Source organism: Lynx canadensis, chromosome A2 (genome assembly GCF_007474595.2).
Source record: "Lynx canadensis isolate LIC74 chromosome A2, mLynCan4.pri.v2, whole genome shotgun sequence".
NCBI classification, from domain to species: Eukaryota; Metazoa; Chordata; class Mammalia; order Carnivora; family Felidae; genus Lynx; species Lynx canadensis.
This window is the reverse complement of record NC_044304.2, coordinates 150,453,311-150,477,352: the sequence shown is the minus strand read 5'-3', so window position 1 is coordinate 150,477,352 and position 24,042 is coordinate 150,453,311. Positions and strand designations below refer to the sequence as shown.

General features: G+C 51.8%; 1 protein-coding gene across 1 annotated transcript; it reads right to left on the bottom strand.

Annotated features, from left to right (window-relative positions):
- Positions 1-277: 277 nt before the first annotated feature.
- On the bottom strand, positions 278-18,385 carry STRA8 (stimulated by retinoic acid 8). Its single transcript, XM_030308502.1, has 8 exons — positions 18,194-18,385; positions 14,041-14,116; positions 13,370-13,454; positions 11,059-11,280; positions 9,884-10,169; positions 5,531-5,604; positions 3,799-3,910; positions 278-499 (listed from the first exon to the last, which is right to left on the bottom strand). The coding sequence occupies exons 1-8, from the start codon at positions 18,383-18,385 to the stop codon at positions 425-427; spliced, it is 1,122 nt and encodes a 373-aa protein (XP_030164362.1). The 3' UTR covers positions 278-424.
- Between the last annotated feature and the right edge of the window lie 5,657 nt (positions 18,386-24,042).

Below are 24,042 nucleotides of genomic sequence, written 5' to 3'. Positions count from 1 at the left end.
GTGAGTGGCCTCCAGAACTCTCTAGAACCCACCAGAACTATGTCGTGACTCCAAGGTGTGCTGAAAGTACCCAGTGTCATGGCACCTCTGGGGACAGACCCCACCTGTCCTTTCTTGAAAGGCCCGTGGCCCGGGCTTCAGCCAGGCTGCCCCCAGGACCCCCGTGAAGAGGAACACAGCAGGAGCAGGTGTGTGCCTTGGCATCCGGCCAACCCCTCACACCAAACAACCCTGAGGGACTGACACAGGGCCACACTACTTTGCAAATACTTTATAACAATCGGAAACGGAAACCATCCAAATGCTCTGGGACAGCCACTCCAAAATGTCCCGGAAGGCTGAGGCAGGTACGGCTTTGGCTGTCGGCATAGTACTTGGAAGCTGCCCACCCCCGTTCACCCCCTCCCTTCCCAGCCCTTGTGCGTCACAGGTCTTCATCATCGAAGGTCTCCATGCACCTCAACATGATCATCTCATCATCAACGGGGAGGTCTGGTTCCTGCAAAACACAGGGTGGAAGAGGATCAGTTTTTATTTAAGGAATCCAGTCCCCAGGCAGATGAGAAGGCCCCCATGTCTCCCCGAGAGTCCACCCCATCTCTTGCTGCATCTTCTCTAGCTTCTCTAGCCAGGAAGTAAGGGCTACGGGGGAGGGCGGGGGGCAGGTCCCTTTTCCGTTTCACTCAACTCCACACTCTATGATCTTCAGAAAGGGTTTTCTTGGCTGCTTTTCCATCCTGGGGGTTTCCAGGATCGCGTAAGAGGTGGGGGGGGGGTGGACAGCATCAAAGCTTGTTCCAAATGCCCATCAATGGAGGACAGTGAGTTATGCCATGGTGCACCCACCAAGGGAATACCATGCAGCTATTTGAAATTAAAGGAATGAGATGGTTCTCTCTCTGTGGGGTATACTATTTAAAAGGAAAAGAGTGAAGTACAAGGCAGTGTGCAAAGTAGACTATCATTTGTGTTTGAGAAAGAATATACAAATATCTGTAGAGTATCTCTGGATGGCTGCACAAGAAACTGGTGACGGTGATTGCCTTTGGGGAAGGGAATGGGGGCATAGCCAAGGGACGCTGGTAGGAGACTGAGTTTTCTTTGTATATCTTTTGGTAACTTTCAAGTTTTAAACTATGTACATGGGTTGACTATGAGATAATTTTTTTAAGCAGCATCACGGTGTGTGTTTAGCAGGGGTTTTTTATTCCCTTTACAATGACCCCCACCGACCTGACTCGCTATTACCTCTCCCCCTAAAAGTATGTTCCTGGGTTTTGCTCTTCCTGTCTTTCCCCACCTTGGCAGAAAGTGACCCCTGTAGTTTGTTACCCTGCTGGTCAGGGGCCCCGGGAGGCATCCCTAAGCCCAGTCAACCACCTCGTGAATGTGGGACATAGTCCCCCGGGTGATGGCCAGCTTGGGAGAAGACTTTGCTGACGTCCTCACTCACGGTGCTCTACTGAGGAAGACAGGGTGCGTGGGGAGCCAGCGTATCCGAGAGGGAACTAGGTGGTCTCTAGGAAAGTCATGTGGGCCCTCATTCAGGGTGAAGACCACAGCAAAGCTTGAGAAAAAGACGGAGTGGAGCACAAGGGGTGCCAGGAGGCCAAGCATCCCAGGAGGGGCCACATACTCAAGTCTGTGTCACACCAAGGGCTTGAATGTTGTTCAGAAGGGTCCAGTTCCCTAAGCCCCCGAAAATGGTGTCCAAGGCATTTTTGAGCTGCAGATTTGCAAAAGCAGCAGGTCGCGAGAGGTATCTGCTGGTCTCGGGTGCTGAATAGTAGCCTATCCACCCCAGTTCACGCCCACCTGGGACCCTATTTGGAAAGAGGGTCTTTGCAGGTATAATAAGTTAAGGATTGCAGGATGAGCTCGTCCTGGATTTGGGGGGGGGGGGCCTTAATCCAAATGACTGTTGTCTTTATAAGAAGATTCGAGGGACTGGGAGACACATGGAAGAGAGAAGGCCATGTGAAGACAGAGACCATGACTCGAGGGAGTCAGCTGCAAGCCAAGGACTGTGGGGGCCACCTGAAGCTAGGAAAAGGCAAGGCAGGACTCTTCCCTAGAGCCTTCTGGGGCGGCGTGGCCCTGCACCTTCTCTAGCTTCTGGCTACATTTGGCCTTGATTTGGTCTTCTGGCCTCTAGAACTGTGAGAGAAGACATTTTTGTTATTTTAAGCCAGTCCTAGGTGCTGTCCAGGTGCTGAGTGCTAACACAGCCTTCCTAGGACACCATACAGGTGCTAATTAAAATTTCATCCAACGACCTCGGTCAAGCTGACAGGGGAGGTGGATGGGGAAGAGAATGAGATTTCCCTCTTTATACAGCGTATGGCAAAGGCTGGCGGCCTCCTGCCCCAGAGCCACCTGGCCAGCTTGTTCAAAATACGCATTCTTGGGGCCCTGCCTCACAACAGTGAATGAGAATCTCGGGTGCCGGGGCACCAGGAATCTGCATTTTCGGTTAGCTCCCGAGAGGATTCAAGTTCGAGCATCTCTCTGCTTTATACGGATACTCCAGTCCTGCTTGGTCTTTCTTTTCTTTTTTTTTTTTTTTTAATTTTTTTTTTTTTTCAACGTTTATTTATTTTTGGGACAGAGAGAGACAGAGCATGAACGGGGGAGGGACAGAGAGAGAGGGAGACACAGAATCGGAAACAGGCTCCAGGCTCCGAGCCATCAGCCCAGAGCCCGACGCGGGGCTCGAACTCACGGACCGCGAGATCGTGACCTGGCTGAAGTCGGACGCTCAACCGACTGCGCCACCCAGGCGCCCCTGGTCTTTCTTTTCTACCATATGTGGGGAAAAGGAAGCAGGGAAAGCAAAGACTGGCCTCGGTAAAGTGGACTGACTTTCCTGTGTCCAAGAGAAGGCGGACACAGCAGTAAGGGCCGGACGGCCAAGAGCTGATGGGTGGTGCGGAGCAAGCGGAGGGGGGGCCCTGGGCCCCAAGTGGAGATTCAGAGTGGTCGCGGCAGAGGCAAGGAAGGGTCAGTAGGAAGAGGGCCACTAATAGGATGATACCTTAACCTATTGAAAAGCCGTCCTAGTTAATTTTAGACAAGCATTGTCATTATTACTGCTTACTTTTTTATTTCTTATAGTTTTTTTTTTAATGTTTATTTTTGAGAGAGAGAGAGAGAGAGAGAGAGCGAGCACGAGCAGGGGAGGGGCAGAGAGAGAGGGAGACACAGAATCTGAAGTGGGCTCCAGGCTCTGAGCCGTCAGTACAGAGCCTGACGCAGGGCTTGAACCCACGCCCTGTGAGATCATGACTTGAGCCGAAGTCGGACGCTTAACTGACTGAGCCACCCAGACGCCCCTGTTGCTTACCTTTTTAAATTAACAGTTGTGTCTTTGCTAAATTCGGAGAGAAATTCCTCGGTTATGAATCTGAAGCGGCCTGTGCCCTTGGTGCCTCACGCCTCACTCCCCTCCCCGCATGAAAATTTCTGGAACGTACCTTCTAATGACACAGTCAGCTTTTGGGAAGCGGAAATTAATGCCCTTCAAAAGCTGACAGCAAACATTAGCACAGGGGCTCAGAAGATGACAGAACAGCTCAGCCCCTCCAAAAGCTGTCACCCAGTCACACAACATTTACAAATGCCTGCCAAGAGCCAGGTCCCCATCTCAGGCCTGCCCGGGGAACATCCGTCAGTCTCGTCCCTCAGCTTCCCTGGACATCTGTTCCCCAGGGTGCATCAGGCTGACTCTCGTCTCGAGAGTCCTTTCTGGCATCCTGCGGGAGGTGAGCGGAGGCCTCCCATCACTCTGCTCGGTCCTACCTGTTTTAACTGAGTGTTAACGCAGCAAAGGCCTTTAAAAAAATCGACGATCTGCATGTAGAGCTGAAACTTCTCCTCTGGATTTTCTGGGTTGCTGCCGGCAAATGCTGAACTGACAAAGGAGAAGAAACAGCAAATATTTAGAATCCTAATCTTCGGCCTCGGCTGGTACCCCCTAAAATATGTGGCTTACAGGGTGAACCACGCACTTGGAAGCACGCGGCTGAATTCTCAGACAGCCTGGAGGTCTGCCTTGCCTCGGCTTCAATGGAGCCCACGGGAAAAGAGAGACTACAGGGAGACTGGCTCCTGCGCCCTAATTTAGCGTTCTGAGCTGTGGCCTCTGGAAGAAGGGAGCTAAACTGCCTCTGTCCCTCAGGCTCGCCCTCGCATAGCCGCGCTCCACGGTCCTGGTCCCCCTGTGGCAGCTGACGGAGCTCAGGGGGCATCCGCCACACTTGGGCTCAGTCCCCTGAGATGCCTCCCCTCCGTAGGTCTAACACAGAACGCAGCCCTGATGCAGGGAGAAGGCCTGCTTTGCAGACTCCTTCCCGCTGCCTTCCCAACAACTTCAAAGAAGCCTTAAGTCATGCGGGGAGAGCCTGCATGTTGACCTCACTTCCCTTGGGACCGAGGTCCCACAAGCCGCGTAGGAACCCTCCGGCAGCAATCCATGCCTTTTCCAGGGAGAGCAGGAAACGTTTTTAATAGGTTGTTCTCATGTTCCATCGTCATAGTAAGGAGTTCCAGGTTGGCGAAGTTGTCTCCACAGCCCAAGCCCAGCTCAGAAACCGGGACATCCATCCGCTTCCAGCCCGTTTCAGCAGAACCAAACCCCACACACAGCTGAGAGGAGCTTGAGTCACCTCATCAAACTGCTTTGGAGAGTTTGGGCAAGTCTGTTGAGGCCGAGTGGAGCAGGCAGGCGGGAGGGACACAGGCTGCTGTCAGGTGACCGGGGACAGCCTGGCCGCATGGCCTTGGCAGAGAGTGGGGATATTTGATGGGGATGAGGACAGGAGTGTCTCCTCACTCCCAAAGAAGAAAAACTAAATAATCGGGATTTTTTTTTTTTTTTTTTAGCCATGACACGGGCGCAGGTACCTGTGCCTATAGGTTAGAAGACCACAGCTTTCCAAAGCAGCAAAGGAATTTGCGTCCCAATCAAGCTCTCTTTGCGAAAAGCCCCTGCGCTACGGATTTAGTCAAGCTGCTTGTTTGGGAGTCTCCCCAGATCCTATTTTTGTGTCTTCTCGCTTCATGGGGTCAGCTGTGCCCTCCTCCCCTCTTCCCACCTCCATCCCCAGAAGCACCGTGAAAAGCCACTTCTCCCCTGTCCAGCTCAGGGCACGGCCCGTTTCCACATTGGCCTAGCCTCTCAGGGTGGGGTGGGGGGGCCGGAGCCCCTGCCCACCTCTCAGACCAGACAACCGCAGCAACCTGCCCGTGGCCCCCCTCACCCTGGGAAGATGGTGCAGTGTGAACAGCCTCGAGCTCATGACCCGCTACGTCTCAGCCCTGGGCCGGGATGGAAGCATTTTCTACGTAGAAGAAGCCTCAGCTCCGTGGCATGATCCTAGGACCAGCCCGCTTCGAACCACAGACAAAAGTGGATCTCTAAGAACTTCTGCGGAATTTGGCGCCCCTCTGTGGGGCTGCAGGGGAGCGGCCCCTAAGCATCCGCGCAGGGGTCCACACACACAGTCACACTCTTTCATACCTCTTTCCTCACCTAGAGCTAGAAGTACTTGGAGCCTCACTTTTGTCCAGGAAACTTGCCACATCGAAGGCATCTTCAAAGAGTATCTGAAGGAAGGCACAGAACGTGATGTGTCAGCACTAGTTTGGCACCTGCTCTGGGCTGCTGGCGGACACGAATAGAAAGGCTCTCTCTTTAACCCTCACTCCCCAAAGGATGGGTATGTGAAAGTCGGGGCCCAAACACAGGATCTCTGCTTGGTGACCTTCCCAGGCTGTGCACAGTAAGCGCTTGCCCGCCCAGAACAAAGTGCCAACCCCAGAGGTGGCCACAAGGGACGGGGGAGCACCAAGGACTGCGGTCTCCTCTTTCTAAAGAAGGTGGGAGCCCAGGCGTGAGACGCAGCAGCCAGAGTCAGGCTTCAGTTTGCCCTGGGAGAGGGCTCATCTACACCTCCCGAGATGCAGAGGCTACACGAGCCCAGGATCCCCAAGCTGGCAGTCATCTGTCAGCCAGGACAGCCGGAGAGACGTTGAGGGTGCTGGGGTGAGGCTGCAGGAGGGCCAGCTCCCAGTCCTGCCACTCACTAAGCCGTGTGACTTCAGACAAGTGACCTCATTTCTCGAATCTTCCTCTTATGTAAAGGGGATCACAATAGCGCCTACCCACAGGGACACTGCAGGAATTAAATAAGATGAGGTCGGTGAAGCACCCGCCTCCAAAACGTTAGCTATTATTGAATATCAATCTGCTTTGTAAAAGAAACACATGTTCATCGTGAAGATTTTGGAAAATAGAAACAGAAAGAAATGAAAACCACGGAGAAGCCGCCCACCCAGAGAGGTCTATTGTTGACACATTGACCTATTTCCCTCTGGTCATTTCCTGGGGCGTATTACATTGGATATTTCGATTTTGCAGTCTTGTTATTTAGATGGCTTTCAGTCCTGCTTTTGTTTACTTTCTTGAAGAATATTAAATATTCCACAGGAATGTGATATATACACTTAGGAATGCAAGGATTAGCAAATAAAAATGCAGGATGCTTCGTTAAATTTGAATTTTAAATAAAGAATCGTTTTTGTTTTTTGTTTTTAGCATAAGAATGTCCCAGATACTGGGCGGGACATTCTTACATAATTTTCACCAGGGACGCCTCCCTGTGTCTGATACCCCATTTACGAGGGCAGTCACCCTGAGAAGAGGAGAGGGAGCTCTCTGGCCCATAGCTGGCAGGTTCTGGGAGGTCCCATAGGGCCTCTCCCCTTACCTGAGACACTGTTCTATCTCTGGAGGTCTTATGTCTGTCTTTCTTATCTTCTTACAATTTGCTTCCCCTGAACTGAATCCCTTGGGACTCTGGCCATGTGGATGGCCCTTCTTCTTCTTCTTCTTTTTTTAATTTTTTAAATGTTTATTTATTTTTGAGAGAGAAACCGATGGCAAGTGTGAGAGGGGCAGAGAGAGAGAGAGACGGAGACACAGAATCCAAAGCAGGCTCCAGGCTCTGAGCTGTCAGCACAGAGCCCGAAGTGGGGCTTGAACTCCTGAGCCAGGAGATCATGACCTGAGCTGAAGTCGGAAGCAGAACTGACTGAGCCACCCAGGCACCCGGATGGCCCTTCTCCTGATCTTTTAGATATTTTATGGTGAAACTTCTTTCTAATATAATATCCCTTTGCTTAGCTCCAAGAGGGTCTGGGAAGAGGTCACTGAAAGGGCCAGCCCAGAAGCCCATCCACTCTGTGTTCTTCCCCCGCAAGCGGGAGGCAGGGTCCTGGGCCCGAAATTCCTGCCTTTGACCAGTCAGCCCACTGAAGTTCCGGGCCACACACCGTCCTCAGCTGTGCACACGACTCTCGCAGCTAGCCTGGCCGGGGGTAGGGGTGCCCTGCCAGGCTCTGTGGCCCTTCTGGAGCACCCAGCACACTCACGGGGCCTTGGTTCTCAGACCCTCCCAGGCACACCTGACCCTGCCTCCAGGAGCTGGCCCCAAACACAGTTGTTCTGCAGCAGAACCTCTCCAGATGGACCACGACCTATAAAGACTTCACTGCAACTAAGTTAGAAGCCAGAGTAGTGACTGGCCCTGCCCTGGGCGTAACTGTTCTCTCTTCTGTTCACCTGGTCACCCAGCCCTGGGTTGGCCCAAGCCTAGGGATGGCAGTGAGGCAGAGCCCTCATCTGGGCACTGCTGAGGAACTCTGCTGCCAGAAGAATGTGAACCCTTAGCCCTTTCTGGAAAAGATCAGCTGCTTCCATGATTTGGGGACATTAGACTCTGGGTTGGGTCTGCCCTTCCCTGAGGAAAGGTTCGTGCCGCAAATGCACATACACGCCTGTACACATCGGTTTGCAGCTTGAAACACTTGTCCGCACATTTGGCATATGTTTTCCTTTTGCCTTCTTTGTGTGAGACCTCAGGGCCAGGCGATTCGGGGCTACAAAGACATCGAGGCTGGCTGACATGCCTTGGGTATGAGGTCTTCAGCAACTGGTTTCCTGGCCCCGCTTTGACCACTATGGAGGAGAACTCAGGTCCTCTCGTGGTGAAGCCAACATTAATGGACAAATAGGTGAGAAGCCCAAGTCCAACTGGGGCAGGGGAGGGGACATACACAAAAGGTGCTGACTGTTGCATATCTGCACTGAGAGTTCCTTCCAAAATGCCCTCATGCATCAGTCACCTGGGGCGTTTGTTAGAAATGCAGGTTCTGGGGCGCCTGGGTGGCTCAGTCAGTTGAGCTTCCGACTTCGGCTCGGGTCATGATCTCGTGGTTCACAGGTTCGAGCCCCACATCAGGCCCTGTGCTGACAGCTCAGAGCCTGGAGCTTGCTTCGAGTTCTGTGTCTCCGTCTCTCTCTCTGCCCCCCCCCCCCACTCGTTCTCTCTCCCTCTCTCTCTCTCTTTCAAAAATAAACAAACATTTTAAAAAATGAAGGTTCTGAGCCACCTGAGGGGTCAGGTACTCCGCTTCAGTGGGTCTGAGGTATTAGGCAGGTACCTGCCTTTTTACTAGACTCCACTTGAGAAGGATCAGGGGAGATCACGGAAGGCTGACCACAGACAGGTGACCAAAGAAAGATTTGAAAAATTCTTTGATGAAGGAGATACAACCTCTGAAGCAGGAGCTGAGCATCCTGGACAAGCCACCTCACTCCTTAGGCCTCATCAGTAAACCGGAAGCCCTGGACTAGGTGAGTGACATCCTGTTGCTGTCCGGGCCCCGGGCCCTGAGGGCTGGGCAACTTCCTGGACGATGGAGCATTTCAGGGCTGTATCCCCGGGGTCCCTGGCACTAGGAAGCTGTCTGGCTCTAAGGCTCCCCACAGAGCCACAGAACATCTCCTCAAAGGGACCACCCGCTAAGGGGTGCTTGGAAAGTCAGGGCAAGCAGAGGGGTGCGCCTGACCTGGTGGAGGCCATGGTTACTAAGTGTCCTGCAAAGCACAGGACAGGCGCAGAGAGCACAGAACTGCCCGCCCCAAGCTGGAGAAGCAGGTCAGAAGGGCCGTGAGGCAGCGGCAGCCTCCTGAGGCTGTTCTAATTCTGGAAGCGCAGCTGAGGGGCCCGCTTCGATCTCAGCATTGAGTGACCACTAATGCCACCAGACACACTGCTTTGAGAGGCCGATAGTCGATAGTGAATTCCTCTGTTTTCACTGAATGGCAGCAATGCTCTTGGGGGTGGGAACTGACCTCCTCTCAGGGATTGGGCCTAACCGGTCCAAACATAATACTTTCTCGATGATGTCAGTCATTGGCTCAGTAATCTGGCAATCTGGCCAATGGGAGGGCAGGAGAGGTATGGCAGAAATTTCTGGAAACGGTCTTCCTTGACCATTAAGAAAGAGCCACATGAATCTCTCTCTTACCTGATGTGGAGGAGGGACTATACAGCTCAAAGGCTCCTAGCTGCCATTCTACAGTCACACGGGAAGGTGGGGAGGGGAGACAAGGTGAGGAGTCAGCCTTACGATGAGGCAGAGCAGGGAGAGGGGAAGGACCGAGTCCACGGTGACCTCACTGAGACTAATGGGAAGCCCTCCTGACCTTGGGACCTCCCTGCATGGGAGAAGCACCTTTCCCTTCATGGTTTAATGAGCGAGTAACTGGCAGCGAAAACAATCCCAACTGATAATGACCTTTTAAGCCTTCTCTTCTATGGTCCCCGGGGAAAGCTCAGGAAGCAGGAGGAAAAGGAATGCCATCCTGCGGTGGTGGCGCTTAGGCCGGGAAAATCAGAAACACATGAATTGAGTCAGAATTTAAACACTACCCCACATTTGGTAAATGACCCCAAGCAGACCCCTGGTGTCTCCAGGCCAAAGGCAACGGAATCGTTCCCGCGCACTCCTCCCCCTGACCCAGAGACGGTCTGCTCACCTCCTCTGGGGTAGAGACGAGTGAGCAGCTGGCTCCTTGGCTGTCAACCCCACTGTCCTTCATGCTGCCCTCGGCACAGCCTGCCTCCTGATAGGTACCAGCAAGGCCCAGGAGGCCGCTGTTCCTCTGTGCCCAGGCCTGCAGGAGACTGGTCTTCCTCTCCTCAGAGAGGTTCTGCCACAGGTGGGAGATGGCTGCAGAGACGATGGGGAGTGTCACCTCCTGTGAGGAGACAATCCCATTCCCGATCAGAAGGTCCATCATCTGTTTGTAAAAGTTGAGATACCTGGAACAGAAATGGCGTCATCTCCCAGACCTGAAGCCAGTGGCCGAAGGTCCCTCCCCAAACCGTCTCCTCAGGTGTCCGTTAGTGGGGTGGTCCACGGCACACGAGCAGTGCCACAGCTCTGTGGTTTACCAGGGCCTTAGCCTTTCTAGTCTGCATGCCCCTGACACTTGGAGAGCAGAAGCCATCTGGGGGGCCGTGGAATGATATAGACCTGGGCTCCAGGGTCCTTCCCCCACGTCTTCCCAGAGTTCCCGTGGAGCTCTCTGCCTAATAGAAGAGGAAACAAGGAGCCCACGCTCCCTGCTCACCTCTCAACCCATGGGAAAAGTGCTTATAATTCTAAGCCCCATGAATGTGCAGCCATGATATGACGCTTGCTTTATTTCAGGGCCAGAAAGGCTCAGCTGTGGAGCGAGCCTCCTTCTATTGGCCTCCAGAAGCCAACATGGCTGCCATGGGTCTTAAGTCTGTGGAGGGGCACTGGGTGGCTGTTGGGGAGTCCAGGCCAGTCATCCACTGTATTTCTTACTATAAGACCAGTAATGCAGCTGGTGTGTGTGTGTGTGTGTGTGTGTGTGTGTGTGTGTGTATGGGGGTATTTGGTCCTCCTAATCCCCATCATAGCCCCCACAAAGTCACCCCAAATAAATACCCAGTCTAAGCAAACTCAGGGTATGTGCTGTGCAATGCAACTTCAAGATTGTTTCTCTAGCTCTTCTGCCAACCCCACCCCAAGCCCCTAACAGACGGAAATTCTGGAGCTTCCTCGATTTGGGGCCTGGTCTGGAAGTGCACCGGGGATGCAGCCTACTGCAGACAGAGCCTCTGACCCCTTCCCCACAAGAGTTCAGGCCATGCGTGAAGCCACCCTCCCAGCCGTTCACACCGTTCAAATTCCATGAGGTCTGGCAACAAGGTGATTGGGGAGTGTAAGGGCTCCACTTTCTTCTCTTCTTCCTCTTCCTCTTCTTCCTCTTCCTCCTCTTCCTCCTCTTCTTGGTCTTCCCCCTCTTCTTCCTCCTCTTCCTCCCCCTCAGCATCCTTCCCAACTGCCTCAATTGGGCACCAGTTGGCAGAGCCATTATGACAAAACTTATTTGAGACCAGGCTGGTGAGAAAACAGAAACAAGACAACCACAAACTAATGCCCCTCATGAACACTGACATTCTGAACACAATTTTAATGTGAGCGTGTGCACGTGCGTGTGTGTGTACACATCACGACCAAGTGGGGTTTATCCCAGGAATGCAGGATGGCTGGCTCAAACTTTGATGAAATTCCATCAGTGGAATGCACTGTAATGACAGACTTAAAGAAGAAAAACCAAACGATCCCCTCAATAGATGCCGAAAAGCACTCCTCAAAATTTAACATCCATTCATGACAAAGACTCTCGGCAAACTAGGAATAGAAGGGACCTTCCTCAACCTGATAAAGGGCATCTATGAAAAACCTACAGCTAACATCATACTTAACAGTAAAAGACAAAACATGTCTCTGCTAAGGTCAGGAACAAGACAGGGATGTTCACTCTTACCACTTCTAGCCAATATAGTACTGGAGATTCTAGCCAGTCCAACAAGGCGAGCAAAAGAACAAAACGATACACAGATTGGAAAGGAAGAAGTAAAACTCATTTTATTTGCAGACGACACAATAATCTATGTAGAAAATCCCAAAGAATCTCCAAATATGTGACTAGAACAAAGAAGCGTGTTTAGGAAGGTTGCAGGATACAAGGTCAATATATGAAAACCAATCGTATTTCTATATTCCAGTGATGAAAAACTGGAAATTGAATTTTTAAGAAGTGCCGTTTATAACAGCACCCCAAAACACTGAATACTTAGGTTCACACCAAAACCTCAACCTCAAAAAGAAAAAATGGGTAAGTTAGACTTTATCAAAAATTTCAAATTCTGCTCTTCAAAAGGCAGTTTTAAGAGAGCAGAACAGCACGACACGATTTGGAAAACCAGGATTTGTAACCCAGAACCTCTTCATCTGATAGGAGTAATCTCCTAGGCATCATGTTGAGTTAAGAAGCAAGTGCACCAGAAGAAAACCTGGGAAGATTCTTTTATTTTTAACATTATTTTTTTAAATGTTTATTTATTTTGAGAGAGAGAAGCAAAAAAAGAGGGGTAGAGAGGGATTCCATGCTGAGTGGGGAGCTGGACGTGGGGCTCAATCTCGGTACTGTGAGATCATGACCTGAGCTGAAATCAAGAATTGGACGCTTAACCAGCTAAGCCACCCAGGCTCCCTTCTTTTTTTTTTTCTTTTTTAAATTTCAGAGCACAGGAAGCTTTTCTGAGTAACCATAACAGATGGACAGATTAGACTTCATTTTTGCGTGGCCAAAACAAAAAGCAAAAACATAATAATAATAAAGCAAAATAATAAAGCAAACGACCAAAGGATAATTATTTGCAAGTCATATCCTAAAAGATGGCTGGCTAATTGCTTGGTCTATACAGAGGACTTCTACAGCCATGTGGGAAAAAGACCACCAACCCAACAGGAAAATGGGCAAAAAATAGGCACTAAAGGTTGCCAGGAAAAGAAATACAAATGATCTTGAAGGAAGACACTGAATTTCACTCCTAACTTAATGAATTAAAATACAATAACTATAAAATATAATTAATCTATTCCTGAGCTGATGCCACACTTTTAATTAATAGGTCTATAATCTATCTAGAGAAAAATCCTAATTATTATGATTTAAAAAGAAATGTAGCCATTCTCACGTGGGCACATGATATAAGTATCGATAAGATTTTATTTTTTTTTAAAATTTTTTTTTTTCAACGTTTATTTATTTTTGGGACAGAGAGAGACAGAGCATGAACGGGGGAGGGGCAGAGAGAGAGGGAGACACAGAATCGGAAACAGGCTCCAGGCTCTGAGCCGTCAGCCCAGAGCCCGACGCGGGGCTCGAACTCACGGACGGCGAGATCGTGACCTGGCTGAAGTCGGACGCTTAACCGACTGCGCCACCCAGGCGCCCCTATCGATAAGATTTTAGTATGGGATACAGGGTGTATCTTAACTTGGTAGGGGAAGGATGGCTTATGGAAATGGATGGGGTTGGGATCAGTGGTTGATCATTTGGGAACCGCCAATGCAGTTGTCTGCCTCAATGAGATGATCCCTCCTTTGCTGATTGCACGGTGGTGCCTGGGAGTCTTACCTGTGATTTCCAGAGTACATGCTGGCATATTCTGCCTTGACCTCCTCTAAGCTGTTTGCATTCCCGTCCTCCAGCCTGAAGGATTCTATTGGGGAGGTGGAGGCAAGGGTCACAAATGGGGAGGCCCAGCCTCTGTCGACTCCCTCCTGCCCTTCTGATCCAGGTGGGCCATGAGTGGTCCCTGAGCCCACCCAGATTCGGGTTAGGGTGTCAAGGGTCCAGTTTCACCTCTTCTTCTAGAGGTAAGGGGGAGAAGTTTCTTAAATCGGCCCTTCTCCATCAAGACACCAAAAGTATCCCTTTTAGAATTCAGTTTCCACCAGCTTAGTAAGCCCAAATTCCTCGCCAGCCACCGTTCCCACACTGAGTGCCAAGAAAGGGAGCCAGGCTCTGCTTTTGGGCGTGATGAGTGCCGGTCTGCTTCCTCTCTGGTCTCTCAAGATGGGATCAGGTACCTGATGGCTTCCGTCTGTCCTGCCAGACTGTAAGCTCCCTGAGTGCAGGGGCACGAAGCTCCTTGCACTCCTGGCTTCAGCACAGTGCCTGGCACACGGTTGGCACGCAGGAAATACCTGCTCACTTGGCTTAATCCAATCGCTCTGCTTTCGGTGGAAAGACCAACCAGTCTTTCCCTGGGAAGGAGACGGGGGTGGCCGATAGGGGTCTATTACCTTTCATCTTCAGAAGATTGTCCAAGGTTTGCTCCAGCTCCTGAATATGATTCTTCGCCTTATTCAAAACCTGCCACTGGGAACCGAGACAGACAATGCTGAAAAGCCAGCCTTCCACCCCTGAGGCTGCGGTCTCGTGGACACAGGAGTCCGTTCCGCAGGCTGACGCCATGCTCCCTCCGATGCAAAGTCACATTCCTTGACATTGTCAATAAAAAGGTCGGGAAGTTTGTTCGGAAGCATTCAATTTGTATTCTGGAGACGGTTCTCACAGAAATGCTAAAATATTTGGCAACAGGGCTGTGTTCTGCAAGCTACTAGGGCTTCCGAAGGGCAAACAGCTATATATGCTCCTTGAAGATGGAGTGAACTGTGGCCGAACAGCAGCCCCAGGCTGGCGCCAAGACCCAGAACTAACTTCTGCTCAGTTATCGCAATGAGCAACTGGCTGGTTAATATGAAATAAATAGTTCTTATTTGCTAGATGCATACACTTCAGCTGATCAAAAAACACCAAATGCCCTGTCAACTTGAACTCTGAATTTTCTGTTGCTGCAGGGCTAAGTCATAAGCATTCCCCTCCTCCTTCTCCCCTTCCTTCTCTCCTGTGTGTAATATTCCTTTAAAAAATTTTTCTTAACGTTTATTTATTTTTGAGAGATAGAGACAGAGCATGAGCGGGGAAGGGGCAGAGAGAGAGGGAGACACGGAATCCGAAGCAGGCTCCAGGCTCTAAGCTGTCAGCACAGAGCCCGACGCAGGGCTCGAACTCATGAACCACGAGATCATGACCTGAGCCGAAGTCGGATGCTCAACCGACTGAGCCACCCAGGCGCCCCTATTCCTAAAGTCAAACGGTGATTGCAAGATTACGCAAACACAAGAAATGCTAAATAGTGTTCATTGGCTGACCACCGATAGCTGTCCAGAGTTCCATGCGTTCATCAGGCAAGTGCAACAGGCAGAGCTGTGCGTTCGGCCCCTGGGGACACAGAGTAAATCAGATGGCACCTGCTTTCCAGCAGGAGGACAAGGCAAGTGTGGAAACGACTTGTAACACAGGCTAGAATTCAGTAGGCACCAAAGGTAGTAGAAGCAGAGGGCCATGGAAACGCATGGGAAGGGGCACTGATTCCAGCTGGAGGCGTCCAGACGACCTAGAGCACGGCAGCCAAGCAAGCAGGCCGAGCTGAGCTCTGGAGAGCGCAGTGTCTCAAAGGCAGGCCTCCACGCAGGGACAGAGACGGAGCGGCTGGGGACGTGGGCTGCCCCAGGGGACTGGGGAAGCCAGGTGTGGCCAGGGCCGGGGCGGGCAGTGCGAGAGGAAGCCAAAGCAGCCACGGGCGCACAGCCCCGGTGCCGTCCCAGCGTCCCGCCTGGTGCACAGAAAGGAGGCTTGAGGGGAGCGAGAAGCACGACACTCTGCTGCCCCCAAAACCGCGACAGGAGAATGCAGTTGATCGCGAGATCTCGAATACTCCTTTTATTTTATTTTGTAAATGTTTTTACATGTTTATTCATTTTTTGAGAGAGAGAGAGTGCAAGCGAGTAGGGGAGGAGCAGAGAGAGAGAGAGGGAGACACAGAATCCGGAGCAGACTCCAGGCTCTGAGCTGTCAGCAAGGAGCCCGATGAGGGGCTTGAACTCACGAACCACGAGACCATGAGCTGAAGTCAGACGCTTAACCAACTGAGCCACCCAGGCGGCCCTCGAATACTCCTTTTACCTGGTTCCCAGCATCTCAGGCTTGTTCTTAATCAGGATGAGGTGAGGCCTTTCTGGCCCTGTGGCCCAGACACCCCATGCTCATTTGCAGTCTTAGAGGGCCAACACAGAGCCATGGAAGCCGGGTGCTTCCAGAATGTTCTTGGCAGGCTAATTAGGACCTTAGTTCTGGATTGAATTATATCCCTCTGAAAAAGATATGTTGAAGTTCTAACTCCCAGAACCTGTGGATGTCACCCTGTTTGGAAGTAGGTCCTTCGTAGACTAAACTAAAGCGAGGTCAATAGAATGGGCCCTAATCCATCCAACGTGGCTGGTGTCCTTATTAAATGGGGAAATTTGGATGCAGAGACAGATGTGCACAGAGGGAGGATGAGGTGAAGACACAGTGAGAAGACGGCCAAGAAACTGGAGTGGGGCATCTCTAAGCCAAGGAACGCCAAGTAATTGCTAGCAAACGCCAGAAGCTGGGAGGCAGGCAGGCTTTTCCCCTAGAGCCTTCAGAGGGAGCATGGCCCTGTGGACACCTTGATTCTGGACTCTGAGCCTCTAGGACTCCTAGACAATACATTTCTGTTGTTTCAAGCCACCCTATTCCTGGTATTTTGTTAGGGCGAACCTTTTCTTCATGCCTATGACGAAGGCAGAATTCAGGGCTGTCCCTCAAGCAGGATGAGGAAAAAAGGAGAAGAGAGAGAACACCTGGTCTGCCTGCTGTTTCCTGGCTGTGCCATTCCAGGCAAATTGTTTACCTTTCTGGAGCCTCCATTTCCTCCTCTGTAAAATGAGATCAGAACGGAATTGTGGCAGATAAATGAGGTAATACACTAGTAAGTGACCAAGACGGAAGCCATTACGACAATGCCACATCTTTCCACGCAGCGATCTTATTAGGTGCCACGACAGGCCTCTGAGGAAGCCGTTACTGTTGCCCGTGTTTAAGGGAGGTGGTGACGGGAGCCTGGCAAGTACCTTGTCTCACATGGACCCAGGCCAATCCGCCAGGCTCTCCACCACCACGTCACGAGGTACAGACTTTAGGGGGTGCAAATACAGAGGAAAATATAGTTTTCCTCTATATTTGACTTCGATTATTTACTTGGGGGCCCTGTTCTTTCTCTGGTCATGCTGCCAATCTGTGCACACTACTTCACTGGCCAGTGACGGGGACTTTGGGTTTTCGGCGCATCCCCGGGCACAGGTAGCAGATTCCTCCTCGGCGAGGGGACACGGCGCAGAGCTATGCCCGGACGGGCTCTTTGCCCTGAGCCCCCGAGCCTGGCTCAGCAGAGAGAGGAGGAACAGTGGCCCCCGCACCTCTCACCCTCCACACCCTTCTACAAGAGCAGGCAGGATCTCTGTTCAGATTCTTTCACCCAAAAACCCTCTCGGCCCTACTCGGCGTCTTGCACAAAGGTGCTTGAGGTGCCACTCAATCAAGCCACAGTCACAGAGGCCCTGGCCCCGTGCCAGCTGAGGAGGAATTCTTGTGTTGGCCCTCAGTGAGAGAAGGCTGTGTTAGCTCCGGCAGCAGGAGGCTGGGGGCTCATGCCCCTCAAGCGGTCCCTGTCCTTAAATGCGGCTCCACTGAAACCCACCAGCCCACCAGGGAAAATCTGCTGGCTAGAAACTGTCGCAGGCAACCGGCTGGTCTCTGGAAAGACCACCAGGTCTGGAGCCGGGAGCTGAGGCCCTCCTCCCGGCCCTGCCACCGACTAGCTGACAGGTCCCTTCGGACCCCTGTGCCTCCGCTGTTCCAAGAGGGCAGGGGGAGCGAGAAGATCTCAGGGCCCTCTCCCCTACTGGAGACCTCCTATAAGGCTCCTCCAATAACACGAGCTCCGTTCCTTCTAGCACCACCACCCGAAACACCGGAACCTTCCTCCATGCTCTGCCAGAGGCACTAACAGGCAATAAAGAAGCTATCGAGGGAGAAAGGCAAAATCAAGAGCAGGAACAGATAAATGCTTACCCAGACGGCTCTGCTGCCTTGCGGAAAAGATCTGGTTGGTGCCCAGAACCAAGTCGCACGCACGTGCGTGTGTCTGTGTGTGTGTGTGCACGCGTGTGTGCATGTGTGCGTGTGTGTCTGAGTGGAGAGGCAGGGTCCCGGAGCAGATGCCGGAGGTCACCCCTGTCCGCTCGAGGGACAGGCACAGGAGCCGCTGGCTAACCAGGCCTCTCGGGGCGTTATTTCCCTTCTGATGCCAGGCTTGTCTGCTGCGGGCAGGGAAGGTCCAGCTCACGCGTCACCCACGTGCAGCCACACACCGTGCGCCACGAGGTGCCGGCCTCTGATCACTGACCCCATCCCGGCTGCAGTCCTGAGGGTGGGGGTGGGGGGACTGGGGGCTCCAGGCCGGTCCCCACCTCACCCCACAGTCCCTCCACGTTGGAGACTTTTCCTCCCACACCCAGGTCCCCTTACCTTTGAGGCTGTGAGATCAGACTGGGAGTAGACCATTTTCCGGAGGTTGCCGAACAGCCCCACCAGGGTGGCTCGGTGGCGGGCCTGGGACAGGCGTCGGCGGGCCACCCTCGGCTCGAGCTCCCACAGCTGTGCCAGGGGCCAGGGTATTGCTCTGCCACTGGGGTTACTGCCTTCTCCAGAGGTCGCCATTACAAGCCGCTGTGTAATAGTATGCCCTTCTTTGGCCCTAAATAATAAAAATACAGTACTAAAGAAAGAGGAAGGCAGACTGAAACAGAAAGGGGTTACCACTCCCAAGTAACAGGTCCCAAACCGATGAATATAATCAAGGACACAGAGGACACAAAAATCCGGAATTTAAACTGGACTCCTAAGAACACAAGCTGCTCATATTTGACTTACAGTTGAGGGGCACTGCTGCTTTACCCCAGGGATTTTCCAGAACGTTGCGGGTACTCACCAGACACTTGTTAAATTGACTGGCCGTGGCCAAGGAGAGCAAGCCATACCCCTGAGATCTCATTCCTTACAGTCTGTGAAAAGCTGAACAGGCATGTGTCCGCACCCTTTGAGGTCTTTCCTCCCATGAGAATGCACCCCTCTTTGATCTAGGTAGTGGTTACACGGGTATATGTACAAAAAGAAATCCATCAAGGTGTGTCCTTAGATTCGTGAGTATATATATATATATATATATATATTCGTGAATATATATATAATCTCAAAAAAGGAGAGATGCACTTTTCTACCTGTGAAAGCAAAAAGTCACATAATGACAGAGATTTAGAAGCAGGTGTCCCTTGGCCTGCTGTGCGTTCTGAGGATGATCATTAGGTTGTCACATCTGAGTTTACAAAGCAGGAGCCCTCCCCTAGGAGAGGCAATTCTGGGATGGATCCATAACAGTTTTAATAAAAGACAGGGACCGAAGGTCTCTTACCTGAGTCATAGACTCCTCCTTCAGGCACTCACCCCACCACCCAGAGGACAGCCAGCCCTTTGAACAGAGGGGCCACATCTTCATCACCTCTGTACTCCCGGAAGGTGCTCAGTGCTGGGGTTTTGAGTGAATTCTAATGGAAGCCCTCCACTGGGTCCCAGGCTTCCCTGAGCTCGGTCCTGCCTGCCACCCAGGGACATTCCGTGACCTCAGCCTGGGGTTTGCTTGTTTTGATGTATGTTAATCATCTGGGGGACTGTAGAAAATACACACGCCCAGGCCCCACCTTGAAAATACTGGTTCGGAATCTACTGGGCCCAGGCATCTGGTGGGCAGCCCACTCCCCAGGTGATGCTGATACCTTCACGGTTTGAGCCATCACTAGGGCCCATACAGCAACACCTCTCTCCAAGCACCACATCTGGCAGCTGGGAACGAAGTCTCCTCCATAGAGGGAATGTCGGGGAAGGGGGCTTGAGAAAGCATTCCCACTAAGTTCTACAGGGAGAACCAGCCACAGAGATAGTGAACCCAATCAGGCAGCATGGGATTTGTAAAACACCATTTAGATCAGAAAACAAATCTACCAACAACATAATTTTCACCAATGGGTCTATTTTCCCTCTCTTCGCTTCTCAAAACAATGGCAGGAAGATAGTAAGTGGGTGCCACTACGTCTGTGGGTGTCTGTGCCACTGATCTGTGAAGCTCCTGTAACATTTATTACCCAGAATGCCACCATCGGTGCACAGAGGACAGCCGCAGAATCTGCACAGGCCCATCCGGCCTGATGGCTGGGTTAAAAACTCTCTATAGCCTCACTTCCCAGACACTGACAAATCTTTAATAGGGAGCAAAGTGAAACAAAGAAACTTTTGATTTGCCTGGGGAAGAAATAAAAATCTTTTGAACCGAAGAGCATAGGTTTTCTTTAATTGCTTAAATTAAGAAGAAATGAATGTGCCTGGACACCAGGGAATTTAGGTCAGTGAACAGAAGTAAAATAAACACTAGGATTCTCCCAGGATCTAGAATTCTCTAAGGGTCTCAGAATACTGACACCAAAGGCCCCTGGGCTTATGGGAAATCTGAAGCTCTCGCGGTGCCAATGCTGGTAATCGGGGTTTCCTCCCAGGCTTCTCCCCAAACACACTCCACCCAAATACCTGGAGGGCTGTGTGGTTTCAGTCACAGGATAAGGGTTGTGACCCCCTGCCTCTCGCAAAGGGGACGGACCCCCTGGGCCAGTCTTCACTGCCTGCCACTAGGGGTGAAGCCAGTCCCAGAGCATCTGCCCACCTGCCGAGCCGGGGCCTCTGCCTCACCCTGCCTGCCCCAGGCGCCCCGCCATCAGGAGTCTGAGATAGTTTCCCCCTTGAGGCAGGAGCAGGGCAGGACGCAGGGATGATGGGAGAGGATCCTTCCCTCAAGCCAAGCAGATATGAAACTTGATAAGGCCCTGGGCAATTTTAAATGTCCTGCTCCTAAATGCCATCCTGCTCTCTGCTAGGAATGAGCTGGTAGGATCTCCAGAAGGCATGCGTCTCGAGTTGTCTTTATTGACTTGCGCTGTGCACCTAACAGGAGCTGAGGTGTAAGTATTGTTCAGACAGAGCTTTTTGTTGGGATAATACAGGTGGATCTGGCCTGTCCACACCTGTGGTCTGTGCCAGGGGGTGGCTCACGGGGTGAGTACCGCAGAAGCCACAGTCTCGGTGGGGAGGGGAGAGCAAGACCCTCCTTCTGCCTTTTCCCCAGGTTGGCTCTTTTGCTAGGAAAGGGGGAACCAACTGTAAAAATGAGATTGAGAAGGGATCTTTTATTTACGACAGAACAAAACAAAAACAAACCGTTTCCCCTAAATGTCCTGTGCAGGGGCCACGTGTGTTAAGGAAACTGCCCCCAGAGGTATAAGGACAGCAGAGTCCCAGACTCTGTCCCCGGGACCTGGAAATCTGCATTTTGATAGCAGACTCTCCCATTTTCCCTTCCCTCACACCAATAACAGAAACATTTGCTCTCCTGCCCACCACCCTCTATTCTGTGGCCCCTGCCTGTCTGCCCTGGGATGCCGCCCCTCCTTCTGTCCCCTGCCCCCCAGTCTCTACCTATTGAGAGTCAACCTGTCCTTTTATTCCTAGTTTAGGCCCCAATTCCTCTAAGAAGTTGGCCAGCCCCATCCACACTGGTTTCTAACTTAATCTTGTTTTGCCAACAAATTAGTAAAACCCTTGGCTGGGATTAACGTATCGGCATCTAAACCGTCCTTCGCACGGCAGGTCAGGGTAAGACACGATAGGATGACGAAAAGACCTTGGAGGCAGGGAATAACAGCTAGTCCGACCAAAACCCAAAAGCCCTCTCTGGATCCTAAGCATAACGGTCTCTTGAATTCAGTTTTTGGCCAGATCCACAGTGAGAGGCACACATCTCGGAAGCTTAAAAAGGCTTCGAAGGGGATGCGGGCCGGTTGCCACACAGGAGAGGAGGGGAGGGATTACCCAGGGGCAAGAATCTGGATACCTCTCCTGACTCCAGAAACTGGCCACGTTTGGGGGATGAGTGTAAATGTTTGGGCAACCAAAATGTGTGAGAATCTTGGGAATTCAGGACAGAGCTAGTGGGGGGGGGGGGGCAGGACACTGGGCCTAAGAACCCACCGTGGGTGGGATGACGCTGCACCCAGAGATGGTACCCGGCCAGTGGATGAACTGGTGTAGGGCAAGGCCGGCTGGATTACCCACCGGCTCAAGACCTGGACTGGACCTCCAGCTCCGGGTTAATCTCCCGTGTGACTCTGTATGAGCCAAGAAGCCCGAGGTCTTAATTTGTCTGTATAAAGGAGGGGAGAAAGTCTTTATAAAGTTTGCTGCCTCTGTAAGGTCACTGTCACGATTCTATGACCACCCGGAGCAAAGGCACGCAGCACGAGCTACTCCTTTTAGCAGAAGTGGAGCACACGACGGAGTGGGAAGCTGAATCTGGAGGAATTCCGGGCTCTGCAGCCCTGTGGACAGAGGTTTGCTGGACACTTTTTCTGTGAAAACCCCATTCATTCTGCAGGAAACCCGGGCCAAAGATAATAGGCATTTCAGAATGCCTGACATATATTCCCTTTTAAAAGCTTTTCACGGTGTTCAAACCTGTGCGTCAGACCAGCAAGCACATCGCTCTGCAGTCCAACAAAGTCAGCAGACAGCCTCACTGACGAACTCTTCTAGAAAGGCACTGGGACGGTTCATACCGTCTTGCCTTTTTTTTTTTTTTTTTTTGCTACTCCTCATCTGTAGAGCAAAGCACACTTTCAAGTTACCTTTCTCGACTTGCCTATTGAACACTAACCCGTTCCTATCAAAACACCACTTAGTACACCCTTGGAGTCGACATTTTAAAAACTCCCTACACTAAATTTTTGAAAAATGTGACCTCTGCCTCTTCTGCGATTCAGAGAAATTTTCATCAGTTTTTAGCATCACTCCACAAAACGTTTGAGTGTGACGCTTATGAGCGCACCCTGCACGAAAGTACACAATAGGCTGGATAATGTTTTGCAACTCCCAGGCAGCTTCCTTTGGTTCCCTATGCTTATTACATCGCGTAAAAGAGAAAGCCAAAATCATTCTCAGAACTCTGTACTTTGTCACGATGCCATACACAAACGCCCGCTGAAGATCTGGCCCCAGACCTCAACGTTCACCTGCTTGGATCACGGGCACGCACAGCCCATACCTGTGCATGAACACCCACATGGCCAAGTGCACCTTTGCGAAGATGAGCCGGCGCAGTGATAGCAGCGGTTGGTCTATACTCACGCGCTGCGGGAGGTGGGTGCCCGTGCACACGACGTCCCCTCTCCCAGGACATGCGGGAGGTCGTCCGAAGCCCTGACAGCCGGGACAGTTGTCGCTGGCCTCGCGCGCGAGCCAGACTGGGGACTCTAGATCCTACCCCCACCAGGAGACAGACCTAGCGCCTGGGCACCAGGATGGGGACCAATCACGGCGCGTCCCCGGCCAACACAGCCAATGGGGAAGCGCGGTGGCGGGCCAATGAGGGTGCGGGCCGTGGAAGAAAGAATGTAACAAGTTGTCTCAAGGACACACAAAAGGGGGAGACTGACCTTCTCACCTTGCCAGGTGGCTCCTTTTCAAGTGGAGGTCACGCGGGGACAGGGAGGGGGTGGGGGGATGCTTCTGCCACCCCAGGTGCCCCACACAGCCCACAGAGGACTGAAGGGAAGTTCTCTAACTGGTTCCACTCACCGGACACTGAGCCCAGTTTTCCTCATCCGTCAAGTGGGACGATGACACCTACCTTACAGGGTTATCTTGAGGCTTACAGAAGACACCTTAAATAAAGGGTCCAGAGAACTAGGGGCTCCCCATCTCAGGGAAAAGATGAAAACATGTAGGTAGGAAGGAAACCGGCATAAAGGGGGTGGGCCAGGGGAATGATGTTTTAAATAAGGGGAGAGAACTTTGGGGAGGGGGGCGTAAGAAGGTTAGAAAAGAGACCTTCAAGAGCTTGGATTAAAATATCAAGAAATAATAAAAAAAGGACTCACTCTTTGGGACAACAGGAAGCAGGCATTCTTTCAGTTGATGGGGAAAAATTCCTTTTCCCCAAATCTAGATATACTCTTGTCTTTTGGCCTCTTTTTGCTTGATCCCCTGCACCCGTAAATATTTCCTGATGGTCGTGACCCCATCGCATCAGCTGTGCGCCAGGAGCAGTAGCCAGGCCAGGTGCCCCCTTGCTGCCCTCTGAGGGGGCCGAACTTCACCCCGGGGCAGGGGTCACACAGAGGTCTCACACCTAGCTGTGGGCTTGGTGGTGCACAGATCTGGATCTCTGTCCAGAAGTGCCCTCCCCGTGACTGTGAGGACCATGAGTGAGCCAGCCCTAG